Below are 11045 nucleotides of genomic sequence, written 5' to 3'. Positions count from 1 at the left end.
CATTTAAGCCTTCCTGCGGTATCATCTGTCCCGCAGTCTGTCACAAAGCAGTCTGCCACCGTCAGGGGACAGAAGGCGGAGCGTGCTGAGACCTCTGGAGGGAATTTGGGTCCTCAGCAGGGGGGGTGCAGGCGGCTCTCCCTGCTCCCCTCCCGCTGCCTCCCTCAGGCCGGGCCCGGCCCCGTGTGCGTGGCGGCTCCCCGGGGCGGGTCGGGGCGGGACGGGGCGGGGAGCTCGGCGCTGCCCGGCCGCCACCCCCGCCCCATCGCTCCGCGGCTGCCTCCTTCCCTTCCATCCCTCCCTTTCTCCCTCCCTCCTCTCCCTCTCGCCCCGCCATGTCGTCCGCCAAGCACCGGGGCCCCAAGGGGGGCAGCCCGCCCGCCGCCACCAACAACGAGCGGGGCTCGCAGCCCGGCGGCGCCGAGGAGGCGGCGGCGGCGGCCAAGAAGCCGGGGGCGGCGGCGGCGGCGACCCACAGCCGGGGCGGCCGAGCCTCGGCAGGAGGAGGCGGCGGGGGAAACCGCTCCGGCTCCGGCTCCTCGGGTCCCCGGCGGGGCTGGGCGCTGCTGCTGGGCGCCGCCGTGGTGCTGGGCGCCGCGCTGCCCGCCGGCTGGTACGTGAGGCAGCTGCGGGACGAGGTCGGGCGCAGCGCCCGGGAGAGGGAAGCCTCCGGCAGGCAGCGGCAGGAGCTGGCCGCCACCCTGGACGGCGTGGTGCAGAAGGTAGGGGAGCCGGGGAGGGTCTCCTAAGCCGCTTTCTGGCTGCCCGGGTGTCGGTGGGACCCGCAGCGTGAGGGCTGGCCGGCGGTGGTCTCCTGTCACGATGCCCCATGGTGAGTGCCAGGTGCATGCAGTGAGGCTGAAAGGTTTGGGCTGGAGGTGTGGGAAGCGCAGTGGTCCTGCCCTGCAGCCCAAATCATCCAGCAGAGCAGCGTAGTGCAGGCCTGAGACGCCTGCCAAGCCCCGCCGCCATCTCCTGCACGGAGAGCGAGGCTGCTGCAGCCATGGCAGGGGTGTGAAGCTGCTGGCAGGGTGGCTGGAGGGATGTGGAGGCAGCACGCCTTCCCCACCTGGTTTTGTGCCCTCTGAGCCCTCGAGTGAGAGCTTGACAAGTGGCACTTCCCATCGGGATGCGTCTTACGGGGCCTGAAACCTTTCAAAGGCACTGCATGTGACAGCGTGTAATGGAGAAGAACCCACCTAGCAGGCGTCAGCCTAGGGAGCAGGCAAACGGGCTCGCAAGCGGTAAGTGAAGCTACAGCTGAAGCAGATCAAAGATGAGAAGATTCGTGTCCTGGCTTGACTGCTGCATGCTCAGCGAGCCGCCTCCCTGCGGACACCCCAATGATCCCCGTGGCTGAAGCGCCTGGGCCCCATCAGGAGGATGGGACAGGGCAGGACAGGACAGCGGGGCTGGTGCTGGCGAGGGTCCCCCCGCCGCCCCGTGGCGTTCCCGGAAACACGGCAGCATGCACACGTGGAGTCTGTGGGATCCGCCGTGGCGCTTCCTCTCGCGGGGAGGAAAAGGAAAAGTCCTGGGAGGGAGAAGGGCTGCTGCAAGCACGCAGGGCCATAGTGGTGTTTCCAAAGGTGATTTTTAAATCCGTTTATTTTCCCCGCTGATGACTGGGCTGTGATTTGAACCAGCACTTTTTTCCTAACTTTTTTTTTTTTTTTCCTTCCAGTTTTTAAGGCATTTTTATACACTCTTTGTAGGATGGAAGAAATTGCAACGGCAGGGAACAGGATGTAAGATTACAGTGTACGAGTATAGAAGCCAGATGTATGAGCAATATATAAGCCCATCCAAGCACAGGAATGGATGCAGTTTGCTGCCTGCCTCTCTGCATTGTTGCACAAGATCTTAGGTATCTGTTGCATATTATAAGAGAGAGGTGTATAGGGTAAGTTTATAAATAGTTACTGTGAAAGAGAACTGAAACTGATTGCCTGCATATAGCAGATGTGAGACATACGGTAATACAAGAATAAGAGACGGGAAAGATAAAACAGGCTTTCGATGTAACCCTTGAAAGCTTTGTTTGCTGTGGCTTCGAGCTGCATTTGCAGAAGAGTGCACTTGAGGAAAAGAGACCATTATTTCTCTATTGTAAAGAAGTGTGGGTCCCACGTACTTAGAGGGTGCTGTCAGCACAGGCTGCCATGTGGAGCTGTCTTTCCCCTTTATTCTTTTGCTGCAGAGAGCTTTTGTCAGGACTAAGTGTTATATAAGCTCATCTGTTTTACACATCAGCAGTAGGAGGAGAAAGGAAATGATGTGGAAATTTAGGCTTCGATATAGCACAGTTTTCAGAGAGGCCAAGGCTGCTTGGTGTTTGAATACAAGCTAGTATGACCAGTTAGAGAAGACGCAGAATTTAGCTATAGCTGTATTTTTATGTGCCGTTTATGATGTTAAACTTTTCAAGGGCTATGGTTTCAAACATTGCCAGCCACAAAGAGCAAGCAGGCAAACTCACAAGTAGGTGCATGCAAAAGCCAACCGCGCAGTGGGGATGAGCTATGACTTTGAAGTTGGAAGTTTTACACTCTTCTCGTGAGGGGTTTGCTTTGGGCCCTGGTGGCTCTCAGTGAGTTGAGCGTGGGCTTGGACAGGTGAGATTAGAAGCTGGTCTAGTTAGAGGATTTGGGACCATTTTATTATATCAGAGCTCTCTCATCTTCAAACATCTGGCCCATGTAGAAGTATCGGAAAGCAGCTCCAACTTACACCATGAGCATTGCCCAAATGTGGTGGAGGAGTTCGTGTAAAATACTTTATAAGTGTGGAGGGCTGGGTTCCCTCAGTATGGCAGCAGAGGTCTCCTGGCACTCTAGAGGCGTCCCCTCCCCGTTTCTGATGCCTTTTCTTAGGCTGACATTTGAAGATGGTTAATTGCAAATATCAATTTGGCAGTTCAGAGGTGTCAAAGAAAATAAATACCGTCATCAGACGGGGAGGAGAACTTCGATGCGCTCTCCTTCTAGATTTCTGAAGTCCATTTATAGTCAGTCAGAAAATGCTATGCAGAAAAAAATCAGAATGAATGACAGCTAAAATGTAGTGGAAGTGAGGCTGATGAGTCAGAGGAAAGGCTGTTGCCCTTCTGCAATGTTAATGGCAGAATTACTTTCTTTGTTCCCCCTCTTTGGTTCATTTCTAGTTTCCTATGCAAGTGCTAGAGAATACAAGTTTAGGGAATGCAAAGTTATTGCAAACCCTTTTACAGAAGGGGGGGCATAAAGGAAGTCACCTTTATGGGTATTCTCCAAACTTTGGGGATCCTTTGAACCAAGAGCATGTCTCACAGCCAAGCTCTGTAGTTCTCTCACGGGGTAGAATTCCCTTAAAACCAAGGAGGATTTGGTCAGGGAGTTAGTCTTGCAAAAATACAAATAAATAACTTAATTTCTTATTAGTAAATCTGTTGGGTGTTTTGAGATGAAATTCTAGGTTCAGAGGCTGCCTGGGAACTGCTGGAGCCATTCTCAGTTAAAAAGAAAAGAAAAGTCTCTGTATTTTTCTTTCTAGGAATAAATAAAGTATATTTCCTTCTATTTATAAAATAAAACCACCCCTCCAGCTGTGCATCTAATCAGTAAACATGGCAGTCCATGTGGCATGACTGATTAATGTACCCCTCAGACACAGAGAGTAGCGTGAGGCAAGGCAACATGCATTACTCAGCACTTGCCATCCTGCCAAGGCCTTGAGGTATTTTCTTCGTGATGGATTCCTGTTGCAGCCAGCGGGAGCGCTTACGCCGCTTTACAAACCTCAGGAAAATACAACCCACACACGCACAAAAAGACTTTCAACAGTCTTGAGTCTGATACTCTGCTTGGCCCCAAAATTAAGTAATCCATGCTTCCCTGTTGGTATGCCTGGATTTTGACTTCCAGAGCTGCTCGCCCCTTGCCCTTTTCCCTGTTTCTGCCACAAAACCAGTGGGAAAGTGTTTGTGATTGGGAAGCTTCATAGCACACTCGACCCAGTGGTAACAGCTTGCTGTATTAACCTCCTTTTTGTACCTCCTGTATCTATATGTCATAGTGTGACCTCAGGTAGGGAGTGTGATGAGGTGATCATTTAACATGGTAGTGAGGGCCATAAGCATTTTAGACACAAAGGATAAGGATGCTGGTAAGGATGAAACTGTAAATATTAACCATCTGGATTTCTGTTTCAGGTGCGGTCCCTTCAAGCCACGTTTGGGGATTTCGAATCCATGATGAAAATTGCTCAGCAGAAGCAGGAGGTTACTGAGAAGGCTGTCAAGCAAGGGGAGAGTGAAATAAACCGGATCAGTGAAGTGCTTCAGAAGCTGCAAAATGAAATTTTGAAAGACTTGTCTGATGGCATCCACATGGTGAAGGATGCGAGGGAACGAGACTTCACATCGCTGGAAAACACGGTGGAAGAGAGACTAACAGAGCTAACCAAGTCTATAAATGATAACATCGCTGTGTTCACCGAAGTCCAGCAAAGGAGCCAGGATGAAATCAACAATATGAAAGCAAAGGTTGATTCACTAGAAGAAGCAAATGTGTATAAGCATGAGATAAAGGTGCTAAAAGATGCTTTTGATGAGATGCAAGCATCCATGAAAAGCAAAGAAAAGGACATAGAGACCTTGAAGAGCACAATAGACTCCATGGAGTCTGATGTGTATACCGAAGTGAAAGAGTTAGTCAACCTCAAACAGGAACATGAGAAATTCAAAGAGGCTGCAGACACTGAACACCTCTCATTAAAAGCTTTACAAGAGAAAGTTCTGAGGGCAGAGGATTCTATTATGCATCTCCCCGGTGACATTAAAAGACTTGATGAAGATTTACTGCAGGTTAAAGCCGAGCTCAGCAAATGGGAAGAAAATGAACTCTTCAGAAAAGCACTAGAAACTTTTGAAAAGAACAGTGAAGGACTGGAGTCTCGGCTGAGAAACATAGAAGAGAGCTTGGAGTCTCTAACTTCTGTTGCTGCTCAGCATGGTGAAAAGTTGCAATCTTTCCTCTCTAAGGAGGCAGAGTACGAGGATAAGCTCAATACTCTAGAACAAAGCATGAGTGATCTTCAGGGAATCTCGGGTATGGACGTAACTTCAGTCTCAGACGTTCTCAAAAATCTTGGTGAATCACAGACCTCACTTTACAATGACGTGGAGAGCTTGAGAAGAAGTATCAGTGACCTGCCATCCTCTGGTGCTTTTCAGGACGTCCAGAAGCAAATTAGTACTTTGTTGGACCAAGGCAATCTTCAGACAGATCAAGCACATTCTCAAGACTATCTTGAAAAATTTAATTCCGTGGAAGGCTCTGTAGATGAACTGAGATCTTCTGTCAGCCAGGTCGATTCAGATTTGAAAATGATCAGAACTGCAGTGGATAGTTTAGTCTCCTACTCGGTGAAAATTGAAAATAATGAGAACAACTTGGAGTCTGTGAAGAGCTCAATAGACGACCTGAGGAATGATCTGGAAAGATTGTTTGTGAAAGTAGAAAAAATACACGAAAAGGTTTAGGCAGCTGTGCTCCTTGTGCAAATATTGGATTATAGAAAATAGCTTTTGTATGCCCAGTTTTTTACTCTTTTTAAATGCAGTTTGATACCTCCAAAGAGAATAAGAATACTTTAATAATAGAGACAGTTCTGCTTATTTCCTTTATTTCTCTTTTGGTGTAGTTTTTTTATTTTATTTTATCCTATTTTGTTTTAAGAAAACATGAGTTTAGTTGGGGGTTGAGTTTCTAAGGGCTCTTCTCTGTAAAGTTGTACCGCTGAAACCGCAGTGGTGTAACTAAGGCGTGGCAGCCTCGTTAGCATGGGCACATATTTAACGGTATTAAGGTGTTTCACACTAGGACACTATATAACCCACACCAAAGGGCCACAACTGTTCTGGTATGAAGCAGTGCCACGTGCACTGACGATTTCAGTGAGATATTTGGTTCAAGAAACAAATGAACAAACCTATCACCCTGTCCGAAACTGCTACACTGGTAAAGTGTGGACCAGGTTGGAAGCAGCTCGCCTGTTTCTGCAGTTCGGGGCTCAGCTGTGGAGTCAGTACCAGGTACCAGCTGAGCTGCAGGACATTTCTGTGTGCCCGTAGTCTGTACTGTGGAGCTAACAGGCGTTAGCAGGACCCCCAGTAAGGAAAGGTTTGAGGTAAGTGGTGTTGCTTGGGGATGAGACCTGAGAGCGGTGCTCCACCACATGGTGGGAGAGATTTATTGTAGGATCGCAGGCTTCTTTACCAGCATCTGTAGCTGCCAGTGAGGAAGATCAGTGCTTAGCAGGGAGACCTGAAAGAGGGGGAACATTTCATCAGAGTACAGTAATATTTCTGTCATATTTTGGGCTGTTTACATGATGAGGCTGTTTCTTGTAAAGTCCTAATTCTCCGTGATGCAGGGTTTTCTGTAAAAATGATCACAAACCTGAGTGAGGGAGGACAAAAATCACAGTTCTCATGTCCCTGTATATCAAGCATGCTAATAATAATAATAATGATACACTTCACAACACTGAAGGGGGGGAAATCAGCATGAAATCAGCAGAATTGCTTCTAAACGTGTACTTTTCACACAGCTGTCAGTGACCTGAACTATTGCTGCACACTCAGGACTTCGGGTCAGCTCCTTATGGCTGGTGTGTCCCCAGGTGTCGGTCTGCCCGGGGCGCTGCTGCTGAAGGAGCCTTCCAGTAACTGGTTGAGAGCGAGGAAAAGGTGTCGCAATACTCTAGGTGCTGGAGTTCATTTTAAAACCACTTCCACAACTTCCTTGGTTTCTTGTCTTTTTGGAAAGGATTTCTAATATCCCTCCTTTTCAAGTTTACTTTTCAACTTTATCCAAAGGGTTGATACAGGTGTCTGCACGTGGATACAGGTTGGATATAGGGGCCACCGCTGTCTTGTGTGCATCGTGCCCACCTCTGCCTGCACTTTGACTACGTTAGGAAAATCATTCCTAGAAATAGCACTTCCCAAAAGTGATGTGTTTGTGGGAACAGCACAGGTAAAAAGGAGTTCTCTTAGGTAAATAAGATAGTGAGCTCTACTTCCCGTTGTTCCCACGGTAAATAGGAAAGAATTGCTGGCAAAGAAGGAGGGACCATGGCATTACGATAACTGTTGTCACCGTTTGAACTGCACTGTTCTCTGTTGACTTCTCAAGTTCTTGAACAATGTTGTTTAGGTTACTGTGAAACAAACTGTATGGCTTATTGCGGTATTTTTAATACATAATAAACATTTGGAATATTGTTTGCACCTCTTCTTTTGATTGCTGCTTAGTTAATGTAGTTTCCCAGGAGGCTTCCAGGGCAGGAAGGGGCCTGGGGAAAGCACCAGAGCTTTACACTGAGGTGAGTCAAAGCCCTTAATTTCTCAGCTTTCTCAGGGGAACACGGAGGTGGTTTATCTGCTGTGTTTGCAGAGGAACTCATGAAGATGGGATTTGAGCCCAATCAATGCAGTGGTGTTGAACATAATGCTCAGAAGCCAGAGATGGTTGTTGTGAGGTGAGAAATACACAGTTTATACAATGAATGTGATGTCAAATACTGCCAGGAATGCCATTGATAGGACTTTTTTAATGCCTAGGGCATGTAGAACAGAAAGAATGTACAGAAAGGACCTGCATCAGCTTTTCGACGTGTCTGCACCTTCTGGATAGTTTTAAACATTGGACCTCAAGGGCCATAAACTGGTGACACCTTCATGAAGGACACCTACCTTTTAAAAGTTTGGGGAAGGCTGACTTCATTTTGATTGCCCACAGAGATGAACCCAAGTCTGCCATGTAAGTAGCTTTGGGACAGCAAGAGCCAAATCTCTCATTTTGGCATGGTGGGAGCCCCGTACTGCTTAGTGTTGGCGAGGGGCTCTGGGCATCATCAGGTCCTGGTAGTTCCTGAGACCTAACTCATAGAGAATTCATAATCAATCACGTTATTAGACTACCTGTATGTTCAACAAAAGAGGTGAGCCTACAGCCCTTCCGTATAAAAGAGAATCGATACAACCTGCTGACAGAAGCTGGCTGCGAGCACTCAGTGGCTTTGAAGCGCAATAGCCACAAGGTGAAGGAGCATAAAGATGCTGCAACACCAAGAGCACAGCAAGGCCAAACTGCATCTCACAGGTTAAATGAAAAATGACTATTTACATTTCTAGTAACCTAAATTCAATGGCAGACTACTGAAATTATTTATTCCGCCAAATTGTTGTCCATAAATAACAACGTGACTGGAGACGGGCACAGCTGCAAGGATCCCTTGGCAAGCCTGAGGTCCAGCTTTTATATTTGGCTTGACAACCTCATGAATCACAAACACTTCCAGTGCCCTAATAAATGCTCACAGAGCACACTGAGTCCTAGTGCTGCCCTTCACCACTGTTTTTACACTCCAATAAAAGCAGTGCAGAAGATTGCAGGCCATTCATAGTCTGTTGCCAGTGTCATTTTGCATCATCAGTGGTTCATGAATAAAACACTGCTTCAATCACAAATTCCAGCTGAAATTGTCCAGTTGCTTGATGAGGTATTGATCGAGTCAGTTCACTAATGTTTGTCTTCATTTTCAGCTCTTGGCTTCTTATCAGTGGAGAAGCCACTACACGTGGGCACTGAGGACTTAATTACCCTGGCCAGGACTTGCCCAAATCGCTGCCCTAGCAAACCTGGCAGAGGTAAATCTGGTGCAGTTGCAGCGACTTCTCCCATCAGGGATTAGGCTGCTGGCTCAAGTGAAATAACCTGTAACAGCAAAAGGGATTGCTGGTGGCGTAGATGTGTATGTTAGAGGTTTTGTTGAAACGTGGCTTAGTGGTTTAATCTTTTCACTATTTTATTTGACATAACTCAGCTGGGAGTATAAACCAAGTTTGCAGAAAAGTTAAATGACTACAGGAAGAAAGGCTTACTGGGATGTACAAACACCAGAATAGCCTAAAAACGTGCAGTGTGTGCCCTCAACTCTCCTCAGCACTGTTAAGGACATTCTTTGTCCAGTTTGGGGCACTCGGGAACAGCGCGGCTTAACTGGGGAGGCTCTGGAAGAGGGAACAAGATGATGAGCAGAGGTCAAATGTTTTGTGAAGGTAGATTGAACAGTTGGGTTCATTTAGGCTTGAAAACAGTGGAGGGAGGATTGAAGGAAAAACAGGGAGGAAACAGATAGTAAACAACGCTCAAATACTTAAAAAACTGTTCTGAGAAAAGAAAACCCATTTGCTTCTTGAAAAACCCGCTTGCTTCTTCTGGACGTTCAGACAAAAGCGCTGCTGGTGCCCCCTTCTGGGCCATAACTTTCAAGGTTTTCACACGTCAGGAACAGTATGGGGCAGTCTCACAGCGTGCTTCTCTTCCCCTGCAGCCCATATTTTTGACCCCACTGGATTTAAAGATCGCGCCTCCAACTTCAAACTACCCAAAGGTCTGAGAGGTGCTGCACTAGGAGCCTGTGCAGGGATGCAGCCCCTCGCGGTGCTGCCAGCACTGCCCTGTTTTGTTTTTAATATTCCCCGTACATGATATTTAGCACAGTGAGATGCTTGCTAATCCCTGTTAGTCCTCGAAGCGCCCTTATATTGCTGCTACCTGCCCCTCCTGCATGCACGAGCAGGTATTCACAGGTATCAGAGATACAGAGTCAGAATATTTACGCACAGGACTTTATCATGTTTAGTTCCAAATCTTGGTATGAGATGGTCTAAGAGCATGCCAATCAATTCATTTTTCAAACAATCCCTTTCCTCCACAGTGACCAAAGATGCTCAAAGAGCATTTCTGCCATGCACACCAAAAGCAAAATGTGTATTTTCTGTTTCCTCGCATAACAAAACCTCTCCAGAATTTCTTGGTATGAAACATTTTGCAAGCTCCCGAGATAATCTATCTTCTCAACAGTTAAAGCTCGCTCCTGCACAGAGAAAGGGAACTCAGGAATCGGATTATAAGAGCAGAATTTGAGGATTCCTGCATTTATAATGCAAGTACTAAAACCCAGAGGTATTTGGATGTAATGCAGCATCACAGTTTTAGCCTGCTAGACCTAAGACAAAGAGATCCCCAAACTCTGTTTTTTTTTTTTGTTGTTTTTTTTTTTTTTTTTTAATTAATTATTATTTTTATTTTATATATGTATATTTATATTAGAGCATACAGAGCAGGTGTTCCTTTCACTGGTATGGATCTGCAAATAGTGCACCTAAAGATTTTTTCGAGGGTGATGCTGTCTCGATGCTCAGCTTAGCATTGCAGTGAAAATCTTTTCTCAAGTGATTCCAATTTCACTGTGAGAGGAATAAAAGCCAGAGAAGCAATTTCTTTTTACTGCATATCCTGTTAAGAAGAAATTAATTTACTCAAAGTATTTATTACCCAGATAAGCCCTGCACCCCACCCTGGTGTCCATCCGCAGTTGTAGAGGAAGAAGCTAGTTCAAATAAGGCCGGCTTTGTTCCACTCCGAAAGATTTTCCCTTGGCACACTCCAGATGTAAATATGTCAGATTCCTGTGGATAATCCTTTCCTGTCAATATGGCTTAGGTTGGGGTTGGGATGGAGTCCTACAATTATGAGTAAGGATGGAAAACATAACAAGCACAGAAAGAATCAGGGTTACCTTGAAACTCTTTCAAACTTTTTTAGTACTCTGGCTTTCAAATAAAGTTCTGATAATTTTGTGTGTGATTTTTTTTTTCCTTTCCTTTCTCACTTTTGACAGAACTTGCCATAAATATGTATGTGCTAGGGGATGCAGAATATGATGTTTAAACATTACATGCTTTACAGCAATAATTTGAAGGTACAAACCAGTTAAGCACTTCAAATGTCAGCTACTGCAGAGCCACACATTTGCAGAGAGCACTAGAAGAGACATTATCTAAGCAACTGGGTTTAGATAACGCTCTGCAAAGGGGAGCAGGACCCGGTCTGAAGGTGGTCTGCCTGGAGCCAGAGCTGCAGGAAGGGCAGCAGGCTGCATCAGGGCTGCATGGCCTGTGGAGCCTCGCCTGGATGACCTCTGCACGCTTC

General features: G+C 46.8%; 1 protein-coding gene across 1 annotated transcript; it reads left to right on the top strand.

Annotated features, from left to right (window-relative positions):
- Positions 1–237: 237 nt before the first annotated feature.
- CKAP4 (cytoskeleton associated protein 4) lies at positions 238–7256 on the top strand. The gene is made up of 2 exons (XM_082778304.1): positions 238–722; positions 4190–7256. The coding sequence occupies exons 1-2, from the start codon at positions 336–338 to the stop codon at positions 5519–5521; spliced, it is 1719 nt and encodes a 572-aa protein (XP_082634430.1). The 5' UTR covers positions 238–335; the 3' UTR covers positions 5522–7256.
- Positions 7257–11045: the final 3789 nt, after the last annotated feature.

This window comes from Aythya marila (assembly GCF_965140915.1).
Source record: "Aythya marila genome assembly, chromosome: 1".
Lineage (NCBI taxonomy): Eukaryota > Metazoa > Chordata > Aves > Anseriformes > Anatidae > Aythya > Aythya marila.
This window is presented reverse-complemented; position numbering and strand designations above follow the sequence as displayed.

Excerpts from the sequence above, each read along its gene's own strand:
- CKAP4 (XM_082778304.1), top strand. The coding sequence starts at position 336 with ATGTCGTCCGCCAAGCACCGGGGCCCCAAGGGGGGCAGCCCGCCCGCC. Across the intron at positions 723-4,189 it reads TGGACGGCGTGGTGCAGAAG|GTGCGGTCCCTTCAAGCCAC; the intron begins GTAGGGGAGCCG and ends TTTCTGTTTCAG.